Consider the following 18,716-nt stretch of genomic DNA (forward strand, 5'->3'; position numbering starts at 1 on the left):
TTCAAATCGCATTTGCTTTTTTCTTTCTGTTCTGACTTTCCCTGTCCTCATGGAAACTTTTATCTATTTTAACTGAATTAGTCACTTATCTTCTTTAGACTTATCTCTTCTATAATTTTCTTCATGATATAAGAAGATTCATATTATTCCCCCAAAATTAGTTTCCAGTAAGATGACTTAGCTAAAAATATTTAGCATCATAATCTCAAGTCTCTTAAAGTATGAGATTATAGTTAACTATATCTGATTCAACATAATTTAAATTTCTAGAATTTTTTTAGTTGCTTGTTTTGAGGCCATACATGATGGACACCTGGTCCTGTGCTCAGGTATTACTTCTGGGGAACCTGCGGGTACCATAGGAGGTGCCAGAGATAGAATTTAGGTATAGGGAGGGACAAATTGGTGATGGAAATCCCCCCTGTTTTATGTAAATATATACCTAAAATATTATTGTCAACAATATGTAAGCCACTATGATCAAAATAAAAATTAAATTAAAAAATATTGAAAAAAAAAGAATTTAGGTTGTTCTTGTGCAAAAATCCTACCTGCTACACTATTGTTCTGGCCCCAAGTTTCTAGAATTGTAAATTTAGAAATGTAGAAATTTTTAGAAATTTCTAGAAATTTACAATTTTACGAATTTCTAGAACTTGCACATTATTGGGAACTTTGTCATCAACTAGAATTAAGGTCAAATATCTTAACTTTAAAATTATCATATAATAATTTTATAATTATAATTATCAAAATTATTATAATAATTTCAAATAATATTTTAATATTTTTAAATAATATATTAATAATTTCAAATAATATGTTTTTTTATAAAAAAGATTATATTTTTATTATTAAGTCATCATTTTTTTAAATATAATTTTTATTTGATCATAGTGTCTTACATATTGTTGACAATAACATTTTAGGTACATATTTACATAAAATCAGGGGGGATTCCCATCCCCAAATTGTCCTCCCTACACCTCCGTTTTTGTCCTACCTCCCATTTCCTCTTCCCTCACCCCCAGGGCGGCTAGAATATGTGGTCCCCTCTGTATCCAACCCACTACCTAGTAGTCTTGCACCTGTTTGGTCTTGATGTCTCCTTTATCTCCCCCTCTAACTGTAGGCAGGACTAGCTAGTTCAAGTTGCATGATTTTGCCGGAAAAAGAGAAGATATATAAACTGAGGTAAGAGTCTAATACTCCAAAAATGGGTGGAATCCTTCTAGAGGCTCTCATCATCGATTTGGGAGATGGAGAAAAAGAAGGTGAAACACTCCACCAGTACCAAAAAAAAAAAGTGTCAATTATCCAGTGAGGACTCCAGCTATATCGATAAGCACCACAAAAAATAGACGGAAAAAAAAAAAAAGAAAGAAACAAAGACAAACAAACCAAAAACACACCATGGTCTTGAAATAAGAAACATGGCATAGCACATAACGAAAAAAAGAGAAAAGAAGAGAAAAAAAATAAGTATATTTGGGGACAACGATTTCAATAATCACACCCAAACAGAGAAATCGACCAAAATAGATAGGTAAATAAAAATAATAATAACAATAAGTAAATGAAGGTAAAAAAAATATATATGTATATATATATAAAATGACCAAGGTTTTGTGTTTTTTGTATTTTTGTTTTTTCCCCTCCTGCCCTGGCACAGTAAATATTGGGGTCATTCGAAAAGGAATTCACTTGGCCTAAGAAATATGGGGTTTCTCTGTCCTTGTAGTATACTGTCCATGGGATCAGCTCTAGACTTTGCTCAGGATCATTTATTCTCCCGGTGGTGTTTTTTTTGGTGTATGGAAGACTACTGCTCTGTCCAGGGTGATCCAATCAGAGCTCTGTGTTTAGAGGTCTCAGTATCTGCACAGATCCTGAGGTGGGACTTATGATGAAGTCAGTCTTTGTGGTTCTAGAGGTTCTGTTACCTCAGTGTCATTTTAATCCATCTTCTGTGGTTGGTGATCTTGATCTTTGCACTGAACCTAGGATGGCACCTAGGATAGTGTCTTTCTTTGTGCTTCCAGAAGCCCCATTCTGTTGCGGTTGTCTCTGTCAGACCTTTGGGACTGGGGATCATGATTATTGTACAAGTCATAGTTCAAACCCTAAACTAGGCTTTTTTATTGGTCCCAAGATGTATACTGTCTGGTCGTGGTTCTAGTAGCCAGTCATCTGTAAGTCACGATCTTGGCTTTTGGACCTACCAAAGGGTGCCGAGTCTTCTGGTTTTGTCTTGTCGTTAGCTGGTAAGGTATGCTAATCTGCTCTCAGGTCAAGTTGTTCACGTTTTCCTCAATGTCAGGATATCATGTTAGAGCTGGCCCTTGTTGTTGACCCCGCAGTATTAAGGCTGTCCCAGATGGAGTTTGTTTCCTGCAGCTGATGTGAAGAGCTGTGCCAATTCTATGTCTGGGATCCAGGGTTCAAGGCTGGATGAATGGTATCTAATCACCTGAGGTCTAAGTTGATTCCACATGACATATTTTCAAGGTAGGAGATATCCCTGTATTGTAAACAACTATGAATTCCCATCTCTAGTAGATATGAGCTCTTTTTTTTTTATATGTAAGATTTCCCCTTTATTTAGTGTGTCTTTGCAGGGGGAAGTGGTGCCACATTATATTGTCGGTGTAGTTGGGGCTGGACAGAGGGGATAACAGACACAGGTCACATACCCAAAAATGATAAAAAAAAAAGAAATAAAAATGTATGTGCTCGCAAATGTATATGTAGGACCAACATTTAAAAAAATAAATAAATAAATTTAAGAAAAGAAAAAAAAAAGGAGTAAAATGAGTTAGCGAAGTTTTTAAAGGACCAAAGTGGTGCGAAAGACTACCTTACATTTGGGGGAGAGCAGGTAACGAGGTGGTGTATTACAGGTCCTATGCCTATGATGGAAGTACAGTTTTTCCCATTGTCTTTTGGGTTTTTCTTGTGATGTATGGGTTCCCAGGCATCTTCCTATCACACCCCCTGACCTTCTTCAGGTTGGTAAATGTTTGCAGCAAGGAGGTCTTGAAAGAGTTCTTGCATTGGGGATACTTTTGGACCTAGGTCCAGTTTCAAGAAACAGTCCACGTTAGGGGGGAGTTGGTAGGGAGGGCCTCACAGCATGAGTCCGCAGGGGAGTTGGCTGTCATTTCTTGCCCGGGACGAGGTGTGGGTTTGACTGGGTGTCCCTTCTCTTGGGTGCTGGGTACTGGTTCGTTGGGGTAGGAGGTCGATCTTGTTGCCTAATAGATTAAGGACTGAGGGTGAAGTGTTTTAACATAGAGGGAGGTCTGGATGGGGTTGAGGGGTGGAGGGATAGTGGGATTTCCAGAGGGGGAAAGGGTAAGGTGTATGGAAGGGGTAGGGAGGGAGAAAAGAGAAAAATACATTAGAAAGAAAGGGAGAAGAGAAAGAATAGAAAGTAAAGAAAAGAATATAAAAGAAAAAAAGTAAAAAAGAAAGTGGTGAGAAGAGAGGAGAGAATAGCAAGGGAATGCTAGTTTGCTTGAATGTGTTCAGTGAATAGAGCATGTAGTTTGAGTCTGTACGTCGCTGTTACTGCTTCGGTGGTCTGACTGGTCCCGTGCTTGAAACCCTAAAAGAAGGTAAACCTAGAGATAAAGTGTATGTTAAAGAGTTTTCTCGGGGTCATCTCTTAGTGCAAACTAGGTATGGTATCTCGTGTGATATCCCGAGCTGCTATCTTAGCTTGTCCGCCCTTTGTATCCAAGAACGCCTGTGGACAGAAAAGCTGAGAGGTTATTTTAAATATAGTAAGATAGAGGCATTAATGCATAGTGATATAGGATGTTTCCATTGGAGTCAGTGGTTTGCTGTGGTATTCTTTACCTGTGTTCCTGTATACGATCTCTACAGGATTATTATGGGCCATTATTGTAGAAAGTTGATTACGTACCTGTTCTCTCTATGCTGCTGTTCTGGTGTTGCTGTTTACTTTTTGGTATAATGTGTTGTCGAGAGTTTGTGTTGTTCCTTTTTCATGTGTTTTGGGTACTGTTCCCAGGTATATGATGACTATTACAGTGTTTGGAGTTTCTACCCTGTTAGATCCTGTTATTTGATTGTTAAGTATTAGTTGTGATTGAGATGTATGTACTATGTGCTTCAGAATAGTGCTACCATTCTGTGTTTATCTTTTGTCTTCTGACTTACTTCGTTTAACATAATATGATCTAGGTCCATCCATGTTGCTGCAAAATCTGTGATTGTATCGTTTCTGACTGCCATGTAATATTCCATTGTGTATAGATACCACATCTTAATGATCCATTCACCTTTTGTTGGACAACGCGGTTGGTTCCAAGATTTGGCTATTATACTGAGTGCTGCGATAAATAGTGGGGTGCACACGTATTTTGGAATGAATGTTCTTCCAACATGGGGGTATATACCTAGGAGTGCAATTGCTGGGTCAAAAGGAAGTTCAATTCTGAGTTCTTTGAGCACTCTCCAGACTGTTCTCCATAGATTTTGGACTAGGGGGCATTCCCACCAGCAGTGGATGAGAGTTCCCTTCATACCGCATCCCCGCCAACAAAGATTGTTCTCAGTATTTTTGATGTGAGCCATCCTCACTGATGTAAGGTGGTATCTCATTGTTGTCTTGATTTGTATCTCTCTGATGATGAGTGAAGGTGAGCATGTTTTCATGTGTTTGTTAGCCATCCTTCTGTCTTCCTCAGAGAAGTGTCTATTCATTTCTTCTCCCCATTTTTTATGGCTTTATTTGGTTTTGAGGGGGTCAGTTTTCTGAGTGCTTTGTAAGTTCTAGATATCAGCCCTTTATCTGATATGTCTAGTGAAAAGATTTTTTTCCCATTTTGTTAACTGTCTTCTTGCATTAAGTAAGGTTTCTTTCGCCATGCAGAAGCTTTTTAGTTTGATGTAGTCCCATTTGTTTATGTTTGCTGCTAAGGTTCTTGCCATTGGTGCTCCATTCTCGAAGACCTTTTTGATATATAGGTCTTCGAGTGTTCTCCCTATTTTATTCTCGATAAACTTTATAGATTCGGGTCTGATTTCAAGGTCTTTGATCCATTTTGAGTTGACTTTTGTATAAGGAGTGAGGTATGGGTTGATTTTCACTTTCGTACATGTGGTTTTCCAGTTGTGCCAACACCATTTGTTGAATAGGCTTTCTTTGTTCCATTTCAGATTCTTGCCTCTTTTATCAAATATTAGTTGGCTGTATATCTGGGGGTTTATGTCTGGAAATTCTGTCCTGACACACTGGTCTGAGGTCCTGTCTCTGTTCCAGTACCATGCTGTTTTGATTACTATGGCTTTATAGTATAGTTTCAAGTTAGGTAAGGAGATTTCGCCCAGCTTCTTGTTTTTCAGTATGTGTTTGGCTATCCTGGCTCTTTTGTGGTTCCAGATGAATTTTGTGATTGATTGTTCTATTTCTTTAAAGAATTGTGTCTGGATTTGGATAGGAATTGCATTAAATCTATATAGAAGTTTGGGTAGGATAGTCATTTTGACTATGTTAATTCTACCTATCCATGAGCATGGGATGTTCTTCCATTTCTTTAGATCGTCTTCAATTTCTTTCTGAAGCGTTTTGAAGTTTCCCTGGTATAGGTCTTTCACTTCTCTTGTAAGGTTGATTCCTAGGTACTTGATATTTTTTGATACTATCTTAAATGGAATTGTATTTTTAATCTCTCTCTCCTCAACTTCATTGTTTGTATATAGAAACGCTACAGTCTTTTGTGTATTGACTTTGTATCCAGCCACTTTGCTGTATTGGCTGATTGTTTCTAGGAGTTTTACTGTGGACTCTTTAGGGTTTTTGATGTATATCAACATATCGTCGGCAAATAGAGATAGCTTGTGTTCCTCTTTCCCTATTTGAATTCCTGTGATTCCCTTCTCTTGTCAGATTGCTATTGCTAGGACTTCTAAGGTTATATTGAATAAGAGTGGAGAGAGTGGACAGCCTTGTCTATTTCCTGACCTTAGTGGGAATGCTTCTAGTTTCTCGCCATTAAGTATAATGTTGGCTGTAGGCTTTTCATATATAGGTGTAACTATCTTGAGGAAAGTTCCTTCTAACCCTATTTTGCCAAGTGTCTTTAACATGAAAGGATGTTGGATTTTGTCAAACGCCTTCTCTGCATCGATTGATATGATCATGTGGTTTTTGTCTTTCGTGTTGTTGATGTGATGTATCAAATTGATTGATTTGCGTATGTTGAACCAACCTTGCATTCCTGGTATGAATCCCACTTGGTCGTGATGTATGATCTTTTTGATGAAGTGTTGGATTCGGTTTGCTAAGATTTTGTTAAGTATCTTTGCATCTATGTTCATTAGTGAGATTGGTCTGTAGTTTTCTTTTTTGGTGGTGTCTTTGCCTTCTTTGGGAATGAGTGTGATATTAGCCTCATAAAAGGAGTTGGGGAGGATTCCTGTTTTTTCTATGGTTTGGAAAAGCCTATGGAACAGTGGTAGTAAGTCTTCTTGAAATGTTTGATAGAATTCACCTGTAAATCCATCTGGGCCTGGGCTTTTGTTCTTAGGGAGTTTTTTAATTACATCTTCAATTTCCTCTGAGGTGATTGGTCTGTTTAGGCTTTCTAGATCTTCCTTTTCCAGTCTTGGAAGAGGATGTTTGTCCAAGAATCTGTCTATTTCTACTGGGTTCTCTAACTTAATTGAGTATAGTTGTTCATAATATGATCTCATGATATGTTGTATTTCTTGGGGTTCTGTTGTAATCTCTCCCCTTTCATTTGTGATCTTACTGATTTGGGTGTTTTCACTCTTTTTTTTTTGGTGAGTTTTGCCAATGGTTTGTCTATCTTGTTTATTTTTTCGAAAAACCAACTCCTGGTCTCATTGATTTTTTGTATTCTTTTCTTTGTTTCAATGTTGTTTATTTCTGCTCTGGTTTTTATTATTTATTGCCTTCTGGTTGTGGTTGGATATCTCTGTTGCTGTTGTTCCAATTCTTTGAGGTGATCTTTTAAACTGTTGGTTTTGTTATTTTCCTGTTTCTTGACATAGGCCTGTATTGCTATGAGTTTCCCCCTAATTACTGCTTTTGCTGTGTCTCACAGATTTTGACATGCTGTCTCTTCATTGTCATTTGTCTCAAGGAATCTTTTTATTTCTTCCTTGAGTTGTTCTTTGATCCAGCTGTTATTGAGCAGTGTGGGTGTACCTATTTAAGACCCTAGACCCACTCTTTTCTGGGAGGGGTCTTGGGAACCGGATAATAGGTGTAACTTTACCTGCGAGCCCCTCCCATTCCTGGGAGGGGTCTGGGAAAAGGTAGATAAGGGTTGGACCAAGGGAATTCGGCCCTTTTGGCTTTTTGCCCTTGTGGCTCTTTGCCCTTTCTGCGCTGCTGTGCGCTCTGGCTTCTGGGTTTCTGTGTTCTGGTCTTTGACCAGCATGGAGCTCAAAGGGAAGATGGCTGAAAGGAGTTTAGATGCAGGGCCAAAAATAACTAGTGCTTAAAAGTTTATGAGATAGGCCACACACATGTGGTGAATAGGGCATGAATAAAGTTAATGCTTCCTGAAGCCTGCCTGTGAGTGAGTCTTGATTACGCCGATTACCTGGGCCTGGAATCCGCCAGCTGGATGGGGATGAAGCCACGTGGCTGGGGCCTAAGCACAAAGGCCTCCATCCATTGCCATCCAGCCCCATCCTTAATTATTTAATGCTACAGAGCAGCATGTTGTTTAATCTCCAGGTATTAGTTTTTCTCCATTGCTTCTTCTTGACATCAATTTTAACCTCTGTTGCATAGTGATCTGAAAGGGTACTTCTTATGATCCTTACCTTTGTGGTCTTATATAGGTTGGCTTTGTATCCTAAGACATGGTCTATTCTGGAGAAGGTTCCATGTGGGTTTGAGAAGAATGTGTATTCTGCTTTCTGGGGATGGAGGGCTCTATATAAATCTATTAGACCTAAATCTTCTAATTTTTCATTTAGAACTCTTATTTCTTTGCTATTTTTCTGTTTGGTGGATCTGTCCAGTGGTGATAGTGGTGTATTGAGGTCCCCTACTATTATCACATTTCCCTTCATGTGTTTCTCCAGGTTTGCCAGTAGTTGCCTCACATATTTTGCTGACTCTACATTAGGAGCGTAGATATTGGCCAGGGTTAGTGTTTCTTGACCTAATGTTCCCCTGATCAGTAAGTAGTGACCCTCTTTGTCTCTGATCACTTTCTTGAGGTTGAATACAATTTGGTCTGATATAAGAATGGCTGTCCCTGCTCTTTTTTGTTTTCCATTGGCCTGAATAATTACTTTTCATCCTTTTATTCTAAGCCTGTGCTTATCCTGTAACTGTAGGTGTGTTTCTTGCAGACAGCAGAAGTCCGGTTTATTTTTCCTAACCCAGTTCTCTACTATGTGTCTTTTAATTGGAGAGTTTAGTCCATTCACATTTAGGGAAATTATTGATAGATGACTGTTGTGCAGTTGTATTGTGTGGAGTGGTTGTTGTTACAATCGGGGGTTTGGATTGTGTAATTCATCTCTGACTAAGTCGCTTAGGATTGGCTTGGTTTGCACAAATAGTTCAAGTGCGTTCATGTTTGATAATGTTTTTAGTCTGCCCTCCCATATGAATGATAGTTTTGCTGGGTATTGGACCCTGGGTTGGAAATTTCTGTCATTCAGTCATGTAAATATGTCATTCCACTGTCTTCTTGCTTGAATTATTTCAAATGGGAGATCCGGTTTGATTCTTATGTCCTTTCCTTTGTACTTGAGGTTTTTTTTCTCCCTTATTGCTTTCAGGAGTTCCTCTTTCTCTTTGTTTTTTTGCCATTTGGATTATTATGTGTCTTGGTGTTGGCTTATTAGGGTCTATTTTATTAGGGACCCTCTTGACTTCCTGGATTTGTCCTGAAGTGTCTTTCCAGAGGGTGGGGAAGTTCTCTGTTATTATCTCCCTGACTACCTGTTCTTCCCCCTTCCCTATTTCCTCCCCTTCTGGTATACCCACAATTCTTAGATTGTTTCTTTTGTCTTTGTTCATTAGATATTGGATTTTTCCTTCCAGTGCTTTGCCTTTTATTTCTTTGTTGGTTTCTTGATCTTTTTTTGATTGTAGTTTTCCTTCGAGCTCTTCGATGTGCTTCTCCAACTCTGTGTTTCTGCTCATAAAGCTTGTTACTTTGTCTTTTAAGTCCTTCACTTCTTTTTGTATGGACTCTCTCATGTTCTTTGACATTTCTTCTTTAATTTGGCTGATTCGTTCTTCCATGGATTTCTTATATTCGGTAGCTAAGGTTTCTTTAATTTCTTTTAGTAATTCTTGCATTTCCTTCCTCATTACCGTTTTTAAGTCTTCTTCCCCTGGATCTGTACGTTTTGGTGGACTTGGGAACTTGCTAGGATTTGTCGTGGTGTCTCCAGTTATTAGGGATCTCCTTGATTTACGCATGGTTCCTTGTATTTAATGGTGTGTTTTGGAGTGCTGTGGCTTCTATTTTCGGCCTGCTTTGGTCCCCTTCCTGAAGGTGGTTCTAGAGGGGCCTGTTGGGTGAGCTTGTTGAACCTAGCTCTTTCTCCTCCCCTTTGCTGCCTAGGGGTCAGCCTTCCCTGTGGGTCTTGTCCCTTTTCTGCTCTTTAGTTCTGTCAGCGGTGCAGTTCTGCTCCTGGCCACAATGGTTGCTGGCGCTGTTGAGCCTAGTTCTCTATCCCCCCCTCCTCTCTCTGAGAGTCAATGGAGCTCTGCCCCCTCCAAGCCTCTGTTGAAGGAGTTCCTTCCGCCCAACCCAGAGCCCTTGTCCTTGGGGAGTCCCTGGTCCACTCCAGGGCCCTAGGGGATGGACTGTTCTAGGTCCCCTGATGGGCCAGACGGCTGGCCCTATCTCCCCTGTCTATTTGGGTTGTTCAAGTTGCCCTTCCAGGCGCCCACCCAGAGGAAGGGACTCCCCCAAGCCACTCTCCTTGGTGCTTGTGGTCCCTGGGGAAGGGGCGGAGCCAGGCGACCATGCCGGGGAGGCAGGGACTCACTCGGGCGCTTTTGCCTGCGTTCCTAGGTCCTTGGTGAAGGGGCGGGCCCAGGGGACGGCGCGGGGAGGCAGGGACTCACTCAGGCTCTTCTGCCTGCGTTCCTAGGTCCTTGGTGAAGGGCTCAAATAATATGTTTTGATTTATATCTTAAACAACTGTGACACTGATGTCTTTAACGTTTTATATTTCGAAGATCATTCTCAATTTTTGGTCCCCAAAATTATGTTTTTGCCTCTCTAAACAATATTTAAAATCTGTAAAGTGAGAAGTACAATGATGTTTAAATACATATTTATCTCTTTTCTGTCTCTCCCATTTTTTAACTTGTTATCTCTTAGAGTTAATCTTTTTAGTTCTTTTGCCTTTTATAGCTATGCCTCTTTATTTTCTTTTTCAACTTTTTTTTTCTACTGGATATTTTCTACATTATGTCCTACCTTAGTCCTACGTTAGTGCTACTGGCACTTAGCACAATATTTCCCCAATATTTTAGCAAACTTGAAGCTTTCTAGACATTATTTCAAATTATTTTGATCAAATTAATTACACAGCTCTCAGGGTCAGTCAATATGACCGATAATTTTGACAAAAATTAATTTTATATATGGTAATGGATATTATTTGATGGTATTGAATTAACAGGGCATCTTACAAAAGATGTTTTCTAATATTTGTATAGGAAAAACTTTTTAATACTAAAATAGTTTTAATCTTAAGAATTCCATTATTGCTCTTAATAATTAATGTATTTTTTTCTTAACATTAGGAACAACAAAACCATACCCTGCTGATATTGTGGTTCAATTCAAGGACATATATACATTGATGGGCCAAAATGTGACTTTGGAGTGCTTTGCCCTTGGAAAGTAAGTCTACATAGTTTTTTTTATTAATATAATTAAATAAATATATTTCATTATTTTAGGTAATACATTTCACTAACATTCAACTATAAACATAAGTTTATTTCAATGTTTTATTCTTTAATTCTTAATATGTCCTATGTAAAGTCCTGTCCCTGATATCCGATGGCGGAAAGTCCTGGAACCAATGCCAAGCACTGCTGAACTCAGCACTTCTGGGGCTGTCCTCAAGATCTTCAATATTCAACTAGAAGATGAAGGGGTATATGAATGTGAAGCTGAAAACATTAGAGGAAAGGACAAACATCAGGCAAGAATTTATGTTCAAGGTATATATTTAAATTTTCTATAAGTTTAGCATATTTTATTTGCAACCATTTTAACTTAAAAAACTAGTACAGAATTATTAACCATTTCAAAAAAATGTGGTAAAATATAAAAAGGATTAAAAGTTGTGAGATTAATTGCTTTTTAAGGTATCATAGTGGCATCAATGAATTATGGCATTGTTCTTAATATTTTTCAAAATAGATTTAATAAATTTCATTATTATGACTTATCACTCTTTTGAAAATAATTTTTAAAAATAATTAAAAATATTTAAAAATTTTGTTTCTAGGATCAAGCCCATGCGACACACATAGTCAAACTCAGGATATGAGTTCTGGCCCCTCAGTAGAACCTATGCTTTATAATTTATTTTTAGGTAATGGTCTTCAAACTTTAGCAAGCATAAAAATTTCCTAGATAACTTGTAAAAACACAAATTGGTAATTGCCATTCTCGGGGTTTCTTATATAGAATGTGTGCTTGGGAGCCCAATAGTTATATTTTTAAGTTTTAGCAAATTTCTAGGAAACAGATACTAATAGTTTCTGTGATACTATTTGAGAAATGTTGGCTTAAGAAAACATTGTTTTCTTATTTATTATGTATATGCACAAAACTTGAACAAGATCACATTAAGATTAACCAGATATCGAGCTCAATGGTACAGATGATAGAAGCAAGGCTATTTATATTCATAACACATATAAAACCCCCAAATTTATACACATGTGCTTAGGCACATAAACATACTTAAACATAGCACAAAATTGTAAAGAAAAAGCATGTGTGGGGACAGAGAGTTCATATAATGAGTAGGGTACTTACTTGTATGTGGTTAGACCCAAGTTTAATCCTTGGTACTCCATATGGTCTCCCATGCCTGCCAGAAATGATTCTTGTGTACAGAGTCTGGCGAAATTCCTGAGCACATCAGGATATGTCCAAATACTCACCTCTCAAAAAAAAATCATTCATGCAGTAGGGAACTTACATGACATTGGAAATCATATCCTGAAGAGTTATCTGCCACAGGCAGAAAGACAATAAGAAAAATATGGGTAATATGACAAACGAGGATATTATTCTTTTCCCAAATCAGAATAACAGAATGTAGTATTATCAAGACAAGCCATTTTACTCAAATTTCAGGGTGTTTTTTATGAAAGAGTATAAGATGTGCCTTCGGTGACCAGTGCATGTAGCTATCACTATCCCATTCCATTTATGAGAAGTTCCGCTCATTTTTCCTTTCCTCTGCTCATTTCTTTTTCTTTAGGATACTCTGAATTCCAGGGTTTTCTCACTTTTATTACCTTTGATTTATTATTTTTATTTGCTTTAGTTAAGCACCACGGTTACAAAATTGTTCATTGTTGGGTTTTAGTCATACAATGTATACCATCCTTCACCAGTGAACCCTTCTTGTTTACCAATGTCTCCTGTTTCCCTCCCAGCCCTTCACACCTGCTTTGATTTAGGGCAGGCAAATTGCTTCTCTCTCTTTCTTTCTCACTTTCTCATCTCTCTCTCTCCCCCTTTTTCTCCCCATCTCTTTCCTTTTTGACGCTGTGGTTTGCACTATTGTTAATGGAGAGGTGTCTTGCCAGTTAGTTTCTCCACTTTCAGTACCTTGTTCTTGTTCTTGTCCAGGGAAATCAGTTCCATCTATCTTCCTAGTAGACCCTTTCTCTACTCTAGCTACACTAACCATTCTTTGTGATGAGCTTTATACACTAGGCTAGACCTCCTGACCTTTGTCTATATTGTTTCTGGGTATTATTACCATACTCTTTCTTGTTTTTCTTATTTCTCACGCATGAGTGAGATTATTTTTATATTTTTCCCACTGGCTCCTTTCACGCAATATAATAGTCTCCATGTCCATCCACGTATAAGCAAATTTTATGACTTCATTTTTCCTAACAGCTGCATAGTATTCCATTATGTAATTGTAGATGTACCAGAGTTCCTTTGGCAATCCAGGCACCTGAGTTGTTTCCAGATTCTGACTATAGTAAATAGTGCTGTGCTGAACGTAGGAGTGCAGAGGGCATTTTTGTATTGTGTTTTTCTGTTCCCAAGGAATGGTATTACTGGATCATCTGGAAGCTCAATTTCTAGCTTTTGGAGGAATGTATATATTGTTTTCCTAAAAGGTTGGACCAGTCTGCATTCCCATCAGCAGCAAATGAGAGTCTCTTTCTCCCTGCATCCACAGCACTGGTTGTTCTTGTTTGTTGTGATGTGTGCTAGTCTCTGTGGTGTGAGATGATATCTGATTGTTGTTTTGATTTGCTTCTTCCTTATGATTAGTGATGTGGAGCAGTTTTTCATATATCTTTTGGCCTTATGTATTCCTTTATTGAGGAAATGTCTGTTCATTTCTTCTCCCTATTTTTTGAAGGGTTAGATGGTTTAGTCTTATAAAGTTCAGTTAGTGCCTTGTATGTCTTAGATATTAACCCCTTATCTGATGGGTATTGGGTGAAAAGTATCTCCCATTCTGTGGGTAGCCTTTGTATCCTAGTCCATTGAAGTACAGAACTTTCTGAGTTTAATGTAGTCCCATTTGTATATCTTTGCTTCCAGTTGCTTAGCCAGTGGTGTTTCATCCTTGAAGATGCCTTTAGCTTCAATGCCATGGAGTGTTCTGCCTACGTTTTCCTCTAGTACCTTATGGTTTCAGGTCTAATATCAAGGTCTTTAATTCAGTTTGATTTTTCCTTTGTGCATGGTGTTAAGGAGAGGTCTGAGTTTGTTCCTTGCATGCAGTTGACCAGTTTTCAAGTTCATGATTGAATTTCAGTCTGACAAAATATACCCTAGAACCTTTCTTGCTTCCATTGTTCCCAATTTCACCCTTTTCTCCTACTGCCTGCCTCTGGGGCACGCATTTTAGTCCCCTCCCTCTTTCTTTCTCTTTTTCTTTTTTTTTCCTTTTAGACACTCTGGTTTGCACTATTATCATTTTCACATACTCTTTTTATCCTTTTTTTTTATAACACTTAATTTTTATAACACTTATTATCATTTTTACAGACTTTCATTTTTCACCTGACCCTAACTTCTTTTTTCTTAGTTTTTGTGCCACACCCAGCAGTGTTCAGGGGTTACTCCTGTGCAGTCAGAAATTGCTCCTTGTAGACTCGGGGGATCATATGGGATGCTGGGGATCTAACCCAGATCCATCCGTGTTGGCAGTGTGCAAAGCAAACGTCCTACCGCTGTGCTATCTATCACTCTGACCCCTGATCCTAACTTTTAAAATTATTCTCTCACAGTGATTTCTAGTTCAAACACAACTCACTATTATTAGAATCAGCTATGGTATTAACTTTTACTCTCTTTATTCTAAAAACAACATGAATTTTATTGCTTTAACTGAAATTGGTTCTCCACAATTTTAAGTTGGAGAAACTTGGAGATGATTAAGACGAAAGAACTTAACTTTGCTTCTCAGTAAAGACACTACTATTTTCTCTTTAATATCCCAGCATTTTCTCAATTCTTCTACAGCTCTTACTGACAGTGTAGTTGCCTTAGTTGCTCATTAGTGTCCTTTCTAATCATCCTTTTTAATTTCTTTATACAGCTAGGTAATAATCTATGCTGGGTCAGTCCTCCTCAGTCCAACATTATTACTGTTCATAACTCCCATTAAGCACTGTTACTGATATTGTATAGAGTATAAATAAAAAAATAAAGACTGCGCTTTTAAAAATAGTTTTGCCTTTCAGCTTCCTTAATTTTCTCTCGATATCTTAGTCTTATGAATTGTCAAGATGTATACAAAAAAACTTCATGAATTAAAATACTGGTAAAAATTTTTAAAATTATTTCCATATGTTACAGACAAAATACTATTTTGAATTGCTATACAGAATTAACAATATTAATCTATATATATTCATGTATATGCATGTTATATAAATATAAATATATGCTATGATTTATTTATCATATAGGTAAAATATATGGTATAGAAAATATTTCATTTGTACATATAACAATGTAAAACACTTTCATAATATATCTCACATATGTATTACTTTGACATAACATGAGTAGAATAAAAGTTACAATTTAAAGAAATACACAAAATGAAACTACACAAAACTCGCTTCCTCCTTTTCAAGTTTGCTAATTTACTCCTGAAGTTTGTTTGGACTTATCAGCTTCATAGAAATAGTGAAAAAAGTCACTGGAATTATTTTATTATTAGAAGTATTTTTCCTTTAGAAAAAAAATTTTTCCCTTTAGAAAAAAACTTGTAGGATTTTTTCATTCTCCTAGAATATTTTTGTGCTAATTATCAAATTGAGTGATGATATTGATCAGGTTTCAATTCAATAAAGATTTTATGAATCATTATACTGTACATAATTTCTAACATAAAGGGTATTAAAATGATTGTTACTAATATAGTCCTATAGTAAGGTACTTCATTTGTCTCTAGGAAAACAAAGTTTTATCAGTGGAACAATACCTCAAATAAGGGAAGGGAAAGTGCTTCTTTTTCTAAAAAGAGGAAAGTTAATGTCAAATCATATAAATTTAATAATAAATATTTTAACTTTGTCATTTGCTATAAAAATTAATAATTTAAGGTTATTTTAAAATTAGCTTTCAGATACTGTTTAAATTAGTAAAATAATTATAATTGAATTTAATTACTATTGATAAAAATATAGAATAAAATTTCATTTTATTCTACAACATTTCATGTATAGACAATTCCAATGATTCTAGCATTGAGTTAATGACACATATAGTTGCTGATATATTATTTTCCAGGTCATTTAAGTGTAATATTTGCAGGCAATATATTATACTAAATAATTAAATATGTAGATTTGCATATAACATTGGCAATGTTCTTTGCTCTTTAGCATATCCTGAATGGGTGGAACATATCAATGACACAGAAGTGGATATAGGCAGTGATCTCTATTGGCCTTGTGTGGCCACAGGAAAGCCCATTCCTACAATCCGATGGCTGAAGAATGGGTACCCGGTACGTACGTTCAGTTCTTGAGTCCATTTCCAAGTAATATTTCTATATGGGTCTGAGATAAATGTTGTAGATTTTTATAGGATGCATAGTAGAACCTGAAATAAAATGTTGTCTAAGAGAAGTAATCAAGACAATAAATTAATTTATTTTGTCTTTAAAACCTTTCTATACTATTATGTCTGCTTTCTTGACTTATTTTTTTCCTTTCTTGTATTTTATACCACTCTTTCTACTGATCAAGCTATTGCCTGATATTTTCATTTGTCTCTCACCATGGTTTCCATGACCACATAGAAACAGAGAAGGTTATACATTGTCTTTAAGGTCAAGAAGCATTCATAGGGTCCTAATCTTCCCTCCAAGAGCTAACTTTCAGCTGGGGCAAAAGGGTAAAGGTGAACTCTCAGCTTTATAGGATGCATAGAAGAGCTAGTAGCCACCATGGTGAATGGCTTTTAGTTCTTCCCATGAAAAACTCACTTCAATAAACTGAGTTAATAATTGGAATAAAATTTAGACACAAAGCTAAGAAATTGAAAATATTTATATTAAATCTAATGGAGCAAATGTACTTTACTCTGTATTCTTTTCAGTATCATAAGGGTGAATTGAGACTATATGATGTGACTTTTGACCATGCTGGAATGTACCAGTGCATAGCTGAAAACATACATGGAGCAATCTATGCAAATGCAGAGTTGAAGATCTTGGGTCAGTATTATTTTAGTTAACATTCTATTTTTCTATTTCTTTTTTTTAACATAATTTTTATTTTGATCATAGTGGCTTACATATTGTTGACAATAATATTTTAGGTACATATTTACATAAAATCAGGGGGGATTCCCATCACCGGTTTGTCTTCCCTACTCCTTCGTTTTTGTCCTACCTTCCATATCCTCTTCCCTCACCCCCAGGGCTGCTAGAATATGTGGTCCCCTCTGTACCTATCCTATTACTTCGTAGTCTTACACCTGTTTGGTCCTGATGCCTCCTTTATTTCCCCCTCTAATTGGGGGGCAGATTTCTATCATTTATGTTCAATGCTAAAGGAAATAAGTGTAAGGTATCCAGAGATAATACTTTATTGTACATACTACATTTTCCAACTTCTAAAAATGAAAAAAAGTTAAAATGGAATAGATGATGATAGTTCTTTTAATATTTTTTGCTGTCTGGGTTTTGTTTGGGGGCCATATCCATTTGTGCTCATGGCTTACTTCTGGCTTTGTGCTCAAGGATAACTTATGGGGTCTTTGTGGGATCATATATGATGCACAGAATTTTATGGCATTGTACCTGGGTCTGCTGCATGAAAGGACAGATCTCTTATTCATATGGTCTCCCTAGGCCAATGTCGTTTTTTTAAGTAAAGAGCAGCAAATAAATTCAAGTACACGGTCTTTAATCCTTTTCAAAGTAATGGCTGGATCCATAGTACAGTGAGCAGGGCATTTGCCTTGCATGTGATTAACCAGGGTTTGCTCTCAGCACTCCATATGGTCTCTTAACCACCTCCTAGAGTACATAGACAGGAATAACACCTAAGCAACACCACATGTGACCAACAAGAAATAAAAAATTTATGTTTTGTTTAAGTAAGAAACTTAAATATGAATATATTTATAAGTATAAGTATAGTCTTCTCTTATGTCTCATTGGGTAACTACAACCTAAAAATCACATAATATAAGACCAAGGAAATTATTCATTAGCTGGTGCACATAATTTGCATAAAGAAATCTGGGTTCCATCTCTGGGTAACTACAACCTAAAAACCACATAATACAGGACCAAGGAAATTATTCATTGGCTGGAGCACATGATTTGTATATAAGAAATCTCTGGCACTGTGTTCTTCATAGTGGAGATATGAGCATCACATGGTAGAATAGCCCTAAACACCAAATGGTGTGACCGTAGGTCTAAAAATTAATAAACAACAGCAAAACACATACTGCACAAACAGAAGTCTACAATATATTTTCAATTTCATAGGATGTATAAACTTCTTGTCTTATAAATTCCTCATTTTATAGATATTCTATAATTGAAAAGATGGGTCAGGTCAATCAGGAAATAAAATGCAACCTCTTGTAACTTTAGTAGTAAATACAAACAAAAAATAAAATAAAACAGTAAGACAATCTAAAAAAGTCGGTGAAGCTCAATTTATATCACACAGAATGTATTTCAGATTAACCAAGGAAAAAAGAATATGATGAATATTGTATAAAGATGAAGGGACTCATACGTTAAGATGAAGGATCCGTAACACTTATAAATGCAACAAAGGGAAGAGCAGGAATAATATAGCTGCTAATGTAAGAGAGAACTCTACAGCAACAGAAGTAGAAGACAAATACTCCACCTACATCACTGGATAGATCAAATAAATGTAAAGGTTTTGTGTTGCCACTAAAGTTTTAGACTTGCCATTTAAATTGTATGCAGCAATAAAATGAGTTGGAAGATCTAGCATTTCT

The 18,716-nt window shown here is 36.7% G+C and overlaps 1 protein-coding gene across 1 annotated transcript in view; it reads left to right on the forward strand.

The window, feature by feature from the left end:
- The window catches only part of CNTN1 (contactin 1), a 241,139-nt gene that overhangs the window by 135,474 nt on the left and 86,949 nt on the right, over positions 1-18,716 (forward strand). Inside the window, 4 exon segments of the mRNA XM_049783881.1 lie at positions 10,790-10,889; positions 11,034-11,215; positions 16,106-16,230; positions 16,824-16,941. Coding sequence (XP_049639838.1) covers positions 10,790-10,889; positions 11,034-11,215; positions 16,106-16,230; positions 16,824-16,941 — 525 coding nt within the window.

This window comes from Suncus etruscus, chromosome 11, assembly GCF_024139225.1.
Source record: "Suncus etruscus isolate mSunEtr1 chromosome 11, mSunEtr1.pri.cur, whole genome shotgun sequence".
Classification (NCBI taxonomy): Eukaryota; Metazoa; Chordata; class Mammalia; order Eulipotyphla; family Soricidae; genus Suncus; species Suncus etruscus.